Source organism: Marmota flaviventris, chromosome 13, assembly GCF_047511675.1.
Source record: "Marmota flaviventris isolate mMarFla1 chromosome 13, mMarFla1.hap1, whole genome shotgun sequence".
NCBI lineage: Eukaryota > Metazoa > Chordata > Mammalia > Rodentia > Sciuridae > Marmota > Marmota flaviventris.
The window spans coordinates 92837768-92847728 of record NC_092510.1 but is presented as its reverse complement, the minus strand read 5'-3'; the positions used below and the strand labels follow the sequence as shown (position 1 = coordinate 92847728).

The 9961-nt window shown below is 38.3% G+C and overlaps 1 protein-coding gene across 1 annotated transcript; it reads right to left on the bottom strand.

The window, feature by feature from the left end:
* Window positions 1-605: 605 nt before the first annotated feature.
* Window positions 606-2288, bottom strand: LOC114092942 (olfactory receptor 1L3-like). Its single transcript, XM_027935606.2, has 2 exons — window positions 2261-2288; window positions 606-1558 (listed from the first exon to the last, which is right to left on the bottom strand). Exons 1-2 carry the CDS (start codon window positions 2286-2288, stop codon window positions 606-608), a joined length of 981 nt encoding a protein of 326 aa, XP_027791407.2.
* Window positions 2289-9961: the final 7673 nt, after the last annotated feature.

The following is a 9961-nucleotide window of genomic DNA, read 5'->3' as shown; positions in this document are numbered from 1 at the left end:
TCCAGAGACCACGGCATGCAGTTCTTGTGAGCATTTAAAAAAGAGACCATAGTTTTATCATGTCAGGACCAGGAACACAGATTCTGCAGTTGGAGAACCCTTAGTTGAATGGGAAGGTGTCTTTCTTTCTTTCTCTCTCTTTCAAACGCACACATATACACACCCACATTCTGCAAAAAGTTTCTTATGGTTTCAAATAGAATAAGATGCCCAGGTTTGCATACATATTTTTCACACATGTAAATTTGTATATAGACATGTATGAAAACTCTCTTTTATGTTAAATGACCAAATATGGCTGAATTAGTGGAGAGAAATATGAAAGGATCCAAGGAAATATGGAATGAGTGAAGGAAATGTGACTTTCTGGGATGGAGAGCTATTATGAAGTGAGTCTATAATAGGACTATAGGAACAAGACATCCTAACCACAATCATGGGTGACAGAGAACACAGGTAGAAAACTACTAGGTACAACTGCAATTGATGAGTGTTTCTCCACAACAGATTTACATCAGATACATGTACATGCATGTGTATGCACATACACATACAAACACACACACATACACATGCACATACTAACACATACACACACCTTGCAATCAGGGTACATGGATTTTATTGGCCTTTGCAAAACAAAACCTATCCACTTGGTAGTTAATCTTGCTTATCAATTTCTTTAAGCCCCTTTTCATGTCTTTGTTTCTTAAACTGTAGATGAATGGGTTTAACACTGATGTCAATACTGTGTAGTTGATTGTTGCTATTCGGTCCTTGACAGTATAGCTGGACAAGGGATGAAAATAGACAAAGCTAATACTCCCATAAAACAGAGTCACCACAGTGAGATGGGAGCTGCAGGTGGAGAAGGCTTTGCGTTTTCCAGCAGCAGAGGGAATCTTGAAAATAGCAATGAGGATTCTCAGGTATGAGATGATGATACACACAAATGGAGCCATCACAGAGGCCATCCCTTCCGTCATGGCCACAACTTCATTAACAAAGGTAGAAGAGCAGGACAGTTTCAAAACAGGGTTGACATCACAAAAGAAGTGATGGATAACATTTGATGCACAGAAGGTGAGCTGATTCACCAGGAGGACATGCAGGAGGGAGTGGAGATAGGAGAAAGCAACCGAAAAGGCCAGCAGCAGGACACAGCGCCTGTGGTTCATAACAGTGACATAATGGAAGGGATTGCAGATGGCTACATAGCGATCAATGGCCATGGCTGCCAGGAGGTAACTGTCCATGTTGCCGAAGACCAGGAAGAAGTACATCTGTGCCAGACATCCAGCATAGGAAATGGTCTTTTTCTCTGATAAGAAGTTCACCAGCATCTTGGGAACTATAACGGTTGTGTAGCAAATATCAGCAAAGGACAAAATGCTTAGGAAGAAATTCATAGGGTTTTGGAGTTGAGGATCAGAGCGGATAGCCAAGATGATGAGCATATTTCCCAGCAGGGTGACCAGGTATAGGATAAGAAAGAGGGCAAAGAGTGGTTTCTGATCCTCAGGCCGAGAAGAGAGTCCCAAGAGGATGAATTCGGAGACTCTTGTCAGGTTGGACATTCCACAGGCTTGTATATACCTACAGACGGAAACATTGTCAATTAATGGTTCTTATGTCATCTGTGATGAGCATCTCCCCAACTTGTACTTATACTGAACAATTATTAATGGAGTGTTTACTCTGGTGTTCATTTATTTCCCTCTGAGTATGGCAAAATCGAAGCTGAATCGCTTACTTTAAAAATTTTGTTATTATTATTTCATTATAGTTATGTATAATATTGGGGTTTATTTTTGACATAATTATACAAGTATGGAATATGATTTGCTCCAATTCAGTTCCCAGAACTTCCCCTTCCTCTCTCCTCCTCCCCCACCCTGTTCCCCTTCCTTTACTCCATTGGTCTTCCTTCTATTTATTTATAGCTTTTTTTTTTTTTTTTTAAATTAGTGCTTTATAGATACACAGAAAGGTGAAATTCATTGAGGTATGTTTATACATGTACATAACATGGTTTAGTCAATTTCTTTTTCTTTTCTTTTCTTTTTTTTGTGGTGATAGGGATTGAATGGCCTTGTGCATGTGAGGCAAGCCCACTACCAATTGAGCTATATCCCCAGCCCCAGTTTAGTCAATTTCATTCCACTATTTCTTCCTTTTTTTCATCCTCCTCTCTCTCTGTCTCTCTCAATCCACTTCTTATGATTTCCCTTTTACTTTCATGGCATGCTCCCTGTCTTACCCTCCTTAGTTTGGTTTAGCTTCCACATTGAGAGAAAAGTTTGATCTTGACTTTTTGCGTCTGGCTTATTTCACTTAGCATGGTGTTCTTCAGTTTCATCTATTTACCAGTATTCTCCATACTTTCTCTTTTCTTTAAGGCTGAGTAAAACTATTGTGTATATATAGCACACTTTCTTTATTCATTCATTTGTTGATAGGCACATTTGCTGGCTCCATATGCAAGGGAAAGAGAGAGAGGAGGCGGGGGGGGGGGGGCAGGGGTAGAGAGAGAGGACCCTGTGGCTAATAACTGTAGGAACTACAGATGCAGACTATGAAGTGAGCTTCATGTCATCTTCTCATTGATGATTAGCAGTGTATAACTCACATCTTGATAATAAGGAGATGGCAGTGATCTCACCTAGTTTGTAGTTTGTAATTAAACAATCTTTTAATTTTTACTGGTGCTTGGGATCAAACCCAGGGACATGCACATGTGAGATAGCACTGTACCACTCAGCTATATACCTGTACAGATAAATAAATTTTTCTTTCTAATTTAGCTGTTTCTTTCCACATCATTTGCAATGGAGCAAGAGTCACCTAAAGAACATTGAAATGAATGTAAACAGCTATGATGAAAAGAAAGATGAGAGAAGAGAAAGCGAGGGGGAGGGAGTGAACTTGTGTGGTATATTCTCTCTCAAATTCACCTGCTCTTTAGTTGAAAATTCATATCCTGAGTCAGGGGAATGTGACTCAGAAGTAGACTGCGTTAAAAGAAGATTGAACTTTATAGATATAAAATATCTACATTAGGATGGACCTAAGTTAGCTCTCTTATTGGGTGTCCACTGATGACTAATTATCTCTCTGAGATCAGACATTTCCACCTTCTCACCAGTATTCTCAAAAAATGATTTCTTACCTGGAAAGGATGTCTTATCTCATGTATTCATTCCATTCTCTTCACTTCTGCTCCATGGAATGATGAGTCAAAAAGAGAACAAATCTGTGTCAACAAACAGCATGCAGAAAAGGAACCTTGTTGAGGAAAATCTCCTAGTGCTTCTTGAGTCCCAAAACTCCCTTCCCTGGCTTCTTACCATCATTCACAAGATGTAAATACTCATGGTCCCTGTGTCCCTCCTGAGAGTGTCTTCTGAGATGGTACCACTAAGTCTCTGGAGTGTTATGGGTGAGAGAGTAATAAAACAAATTCTCATTAACTGTGTGCAGAATTGTCTCCAAGGATCCAGAGGAATTACAAGTATTCTTCCTCCCCATGTGGCCATGCATCCTGCTCTTGGAACTTCCAGTTATGGCACAATCTCTGCTTAGCTTAGTGTAAATATCCAAGATAGACAGTGAATTTCTGTTCTAGCTCTTGAAGCCCTCCAAGGGCTTACCTGGGAGATACCCCAAGTAATACTGTGACAGTACCAGGCACTGATATTTGGATCCAATTTCCCCCCTGAAACTATAAAATGTAATTGGGCTTCCTTTTTAGTGACTTCATTTCTCCAAAGGACAATTACCTAAGTACCTTCTGTTCCAGCCCTCCCAAGTTTGGATATAGCCACTAGGTTAGTAGGTGTGACCTTGTGACTCTCTCCTCTTAACTAATGGTAGTGTCATGAATTTTGAACCCAATCTTATGCCACCCTTCCCTCGTTACACATTATCCAAGTCCACTGCTCAGATGTTTAATTCTCATCCTTTACTACCACCATCAGGGAAAGCCACTGGCTTCAGGTCTTTTACTCGCCTTGATTCATGGAAGCACACAGAACCCACATATCAGGGTTCCCACAATGCCATGCTGCACAGTGCCTATTTCCTGTCAATTATTGATTTCTTATTACATTCTTCAATTCAACTATTTCACTTCCTTTTATTTGTTTTCTCCAAGATTAATTGAGGTATAATTGACAAATTTATGTATTTGAACTACAATTTAAAGATATGATTTGATATACACATACCTCATGACACATCCACCACCACACATAGTTATCATTTTTTGTTGTGTGTGTGTGTGTGTGTGTGTGTGTGTGTGTGTGTGTGTATGATGAGGATATTTAAGATATATTATCTTAGCAAATTTCATAAAACAACATGATATTATTAACTATAGTCACCATGCTATACTTTATATATGTGAAACTTATTCATGTATAACTAATAAGTTTGTACCTTTTAGCAATATCTCCCCAGTTCCACCAACTCCCAGTCCTTAGGTAACTACCATTATACTCTGCTCCTTTGAGTTCAACTGTTCTGGTTTCACAGATAAGTGATATTAAGGTATTTGTAATTCTGTGTCTGGCTTTCTTCACTCAGAATAATGTCTTCTATGTTCACCCATGTTGTTGGAAATGACAGAATTTTCTTCTTTTTATGACTGGTTAATATTCTATTGCCGTGTGTGTGTGTATGTGTGTGTGTGCGCGCAAGCGCGCCACGCATGCATGTATGATCTAGATATATAATCTATATATCTATCACATATTCTTTATCCTTTCATCCATTGATGGACAATTAGGTTGATTCCATATTTTGTTGAGTGTAATGCTGCAGTAACTGATTTTATTTGAGAGATACTGATTTAATTTTTTTTGGATATATATACCCAGAAATGGGACTGCTGGATTATATAGTAGTATTTTAGTCAGCTTTTGTGTTGCTGTGACCAAAAGTCCTGATGAGAACAGCTTAAAGGAGGAAAAGTTTATTTTGGCTCATGGTTTTTTAGAGGTTTGGTCCATGGTTGACTGACTCCAAATCTGTGAGCCTGAGATGAGGCAAAAATTATGGCAGAAGGGTATAGTAAAGGAAAAAAGCACAGGACATGGCAACCATGAATAAAGGGTAAGGGGGTTACTCTGCTCATTAAAGACAAAATATAATTCCCAAAGACATACCTGCCTACAGTTGCCATCCAGTTAATCCATTCAAGCAAATTAATCCATGGATTAGGTTATATCTTTCATATTCTAATCAGTGAATCTCTGAAAGTTCTTTCATTGTCTCACACATGAGATTTTGGGGAACACCTCATATCTAAAGGTGTCCCTGGTTCTCTAAATTCATGCTCATCTCAAAATGCAAAATGCATGTAGTTCATTTCCAAGAGTCCCATACTCTTAATAGTTCCAGCATTGCCCAAAAATCCAAGTCCAAAACCTCATTTGAGACTTAGGAAAACTCTTAACTAGAAGAGTTAAAATAAAAAGCAAGTCACATATAGCCAATATAAAATGGCACAGAATAAACATTTCCATTCAACAAGGGAGAAACAGGGAATAAAAGGAAGGAGTAGGATGAAAGAAAGAGCAAAATCCAGCTTGGCAAACAAGTCCTGTAGCTCTATGTCCAGCATCTGGGGCACATAGGAATTATGATATTTTTTCCAAAGGGTTTGTGTAGCTTTTATGGCCTTGCCAGTTGCAGCCCACATGGACTCTCTTTTGGCTTATTTCTGCTTGATTCCTACAAACTTTCTTCAGCAGATATTTCATGTTACTGGAATCTCTTAGTCTCCATTGTAATTTTGTATTCTTTCTCATATCTTCATGAATCGCCCTCTCAGGGAGCCAGCAGGGATTCAAACCCTGATACACTTTGCTTGGCCTCCCATACCTTCCTTTGAAATCTTGTTGGAAGCCCCATGAGCCCATAACTTCAGCATCTGCAGAACCAGTACAACATGGTAAATGCCGAGGTCTGCCACCATCTTGATCAGTAGCCAAGTATCCTGAGATCATAGCTGCAGCAGCTGTGGCTGCCTGAACAGTTTTACACAATAAAACAACTTCCTAGACACCCCCATGGGCAAGTAGGGTGCCCCTATCTTTTCAAAGAAAATTTTACTTTTTTTATTCTTCAGCCTGAGATGGGTGTAAGTCTTGCCAATTCCTGAAATGTCCTCAATCCGTATTTTCTATTGTCTCTGTGCAAAGCACTTAGCATCTTTTTAGTGGTTGTAATGTCTTTAACTAGCACAACTTACTTAGCTCTAGTTTTACTCTCACTTTTTTTTAATAAATAAAGTTTTATTGGAACATGACCATACCTATTCATTTACAAATCGCTTGTGACTCTCACTTTTATGGCCAAACTGTAAGTTTTTAAAATCTGTCTGTTGTGTTTTCTGTTCCTGATTATCATGGTAAACTCTGCAAAAATCTGTCAGCAATATCTATGCCACTGCCTGAATGTTGTGCTGTCTTGCAGTTTCTTCCCCCATATTAATTAGTTCATCACCTTTAAATTCAGCCTCAAAGAAAGTCTCAGGTCATGGGCAAAGTGTAGGCAACTTCTTTGCTAGAATGTAACACAAATACTCTCTATCCCATTTTCAACAGTCTTCCTTCTCTGAAATCTTATGAGCACAGTCTTTACTATCCATAGTCCCAATGACATTCTGGTCTTTTGAGCATCCACCAGAATTGCCCATTAAGCGCTGTTTACAACATTATAAAGCTTTTCTAGCTAACATTTCTAAACTTTTCAAAATTCCTTCCTCTGAAAACCAGCTCCAAAGGCTTCTGAGCCATATGGTTAGTGTGTCACAGCAATAATCCCACTTCACAGTACCAATTTGTTTTAGTCAGCTTTTGCATTACTGTGACCAAAAGACATGATGATAAGAACAACTTAAAGGAGAAAAAGTTTATTTTGGCTCACGTTGCAGAAGTTCAGTCCATGGTTGGACTTACTCAGTAGCTCTGGGTCTGAGGTGAGGTGCAACATCATGGCAGAATGTTGTGGCAGAGAAGAGCAGCTCAAGACATGGCAATCAGGAAGTGGGGTGGGGGGGAGAGAAAGAGAGAGAGAGAGAGAGAGAGAGAGAGAGAGAGAGAGAGAGAGAGAGAGAGAGAGAGAGAGAGAGAGAAAGAGAGGGACTACCAAAGGCCAAAGGGCATGCCCCATGACCTATTTTTCCAGACATACCCTATTTTCCTAGAGTTATCACCCTGTTAATTCTTTCAAGTGTATTAATCCACTGATTAGTTTATGCCTCTAAATCTAATAATTTAACCTCTGAAATGATTGTCTCAACACATGAATTTTTGAAGGGTCACTAAGCCATAATAGATAATATTTTAATTAGGTGAATAGGAGGAAATTAAAACACATTGTTTAGTTCAATAACCTCTCAAATCATGGTTGACTCTCAACTTATAATAAGCAGTAACAATATTCATAGTAATACAAGTATTATATATGTATATTTATGCAACCCCATAATATATTAGCATAGGTTGCTGGTAACAGATAGGAACAGATAGTCTGTATGGTGGTTCTAATATTAGGAGAAGATGATTATATTTTTAGTATGTGAGATATTAGATATATTTTTGGCTCAGATGTTATGTGTCAGGGAAAAAGAAGAATCAAGGATAAACTGTGAAAATGGTGGATTTATTTTTCTCAATAAATCTAGGGGAAATAATAAAAAATAAATGAGGCAGTTGAATTGGATGATGTAATGCAAAATCAATAAATGACAGGAAATAAGCAGTATATATCAGGCAGAGAATAGTGCCTTCTACTTAGAGGGGAAGATTTGGTGAAGAAAATGTGAATTTGATAGACTTGGTCATGTTAATTTTGTGGTATCTATTAAATACTCAAATAGAGATGTTTTATAGGCAGTTGGATGTGTAAGTCCTGAGGCTCATGGAGAGTTTCTGAAGGTAGAAATGTCAGGAACAACAAAATGTAGATGATATTTGAATCCATGGACCTGGATAAAATTGCCTGCTAAGAGAGTATATAAAAGAAGAGTCCTGAGATGGGTAAGTAGTATAGCATTTAGAAGTCTAGAAGGCAAAGGAAACAGATAAGTGGCCATTGGTATGAGTAATGTCAGAACCCCCCAAAGAGAATGCTTTTCTAATGGAGGAGTGATTGTTCTCTCTAGATGAGAGGTCATAAATGACAATGGAATTAATTATTTAGACATGCCTCCCCCACTGTACTTACTGTTTTTATGGTGCAAACATTTAAAATTAACTTTTAAAATAATTTTGACATATATAATGCATTATTATTCATTCTAGTCACCATTCCGTGCAATACTCTTCAGCCTTAAAAGAGGGGGGTAATCCTGCCATTTTTGACAACATAGATGAACCTGGAGGACAAAGCTAAGTGAAGTAAGCCAAGCACAGAAATACAAAATGCTACACAATCTCACTAGTATGTGGAATCTAAAAGAATTGAACTCAGAGAAGTAAAGAGTAGAGTGATGGTTACTAGTAGCTGGGGAGGGGGATGCTTGAGGAAAGGGGGAAATACTGACTGAAGGGTACAAAGTTTCAGTTAGAGAGGAAGATTGTGCTTTAGGGATGAAGGGTTTTGATGAGATAAGAGAGGGAGTGCAATCAACCTTATATAATCACAGCAGAAAGAAGGGGTATATTCTTGATGCAGGAGGACACTGAGTTCCCATGTAGAAGACAGGTCTAGTGGAAAGCAGTGGAGTCAGATGTTGTAGGCAAATCTCAGTGCACGTTCCAGGACTTGTGTGGAATCTCAAAAGACCTATTCCTTTTTATAGTTTCAGTCATGCATCTGTAAAGTGGGGCAAACCCCCCTTTTCTTTTCTATAATTATACTTCTATTGTTTGCATGATACTTGAGATTTTCAATTGATAGTCAATTGAAAAATACACTGGGGACTGAAATGGAGAGAATTATATTCCAAGCATGTGTGATTAAGTCAAAATGAACCCCACTATTATGTAACTATATGCACTAATAAGTACATCCAACATACATAGATGAATGAATTTTCTAGTCAATTTTGAAGTAGACTCTCTAATACTTGAGAGGTCTCTTTCCTTTCTAGCTGAGTATCCAGACCATGAGTTGGTGGTGTATTATTCTTGTCATTTGAAAGCCCTTCCTCCTCAATAAGAATGCATTTCTCCAGGAATAACAAGGTAAATAGAGTGAAGATGGGGAAATATGTTTTACAACTCCATTTCAGCCATTGGAGAGCTGTGTGTTTAGAAACAGGCTTGTTTCAGACAGATTAGTTGTTTAAATGAAACTTGATCTTTTTTAAACTTTACACAAGACAGTGGAGACTCCCTAATACCCATGGCTGAAGGATTCCAATAGTAACAACAACCCTTAAATTGTGTTTAGTTCTTGTCAGTTCTTGTTCTAAACATTTTATTAAAACTTATATAATAGTAACAATGTTATAAAGCCAGGGTTATAATCCCTTTTGCATATGAGAAAATTGAGGCATTTATAAATTGAAATATTTATCCAAGATGACAAAGTTGGTATTAGAGCTGGGATTTCAACCTCAGCCCTGTTAGTGTAACCACTAAGTTATATGTCTTTTATGGCACTATTCCAAAATGGATTTGGAGCATGAACTGAAGAAAGCGTGTCCTATCTAGTGTCTGTCAGATGATCAGCACTCAGAAAACATTAACTCATATTTTGTAACCATTTCCTGCTCACTTATATTCCTCAGAAACTGTTCTGTCTTTGAGGAAAGTGTTCCTTTTAAATCTTGGTCAGTTTCCATGTTATCCGCCAAGTTTTCCTTCACGATTCCTATCCCTCACAAAGCATGGTGCTGGTCTGAGTCCTGAGTTTCTCTTTGGCTGCTTTGAACATAGTAGTGCTGGGACTCAAAGTGGTTCCTACTCTGTAAGAAAAACAGCCTGCTCTCACAGGTACCTCAGAGGTC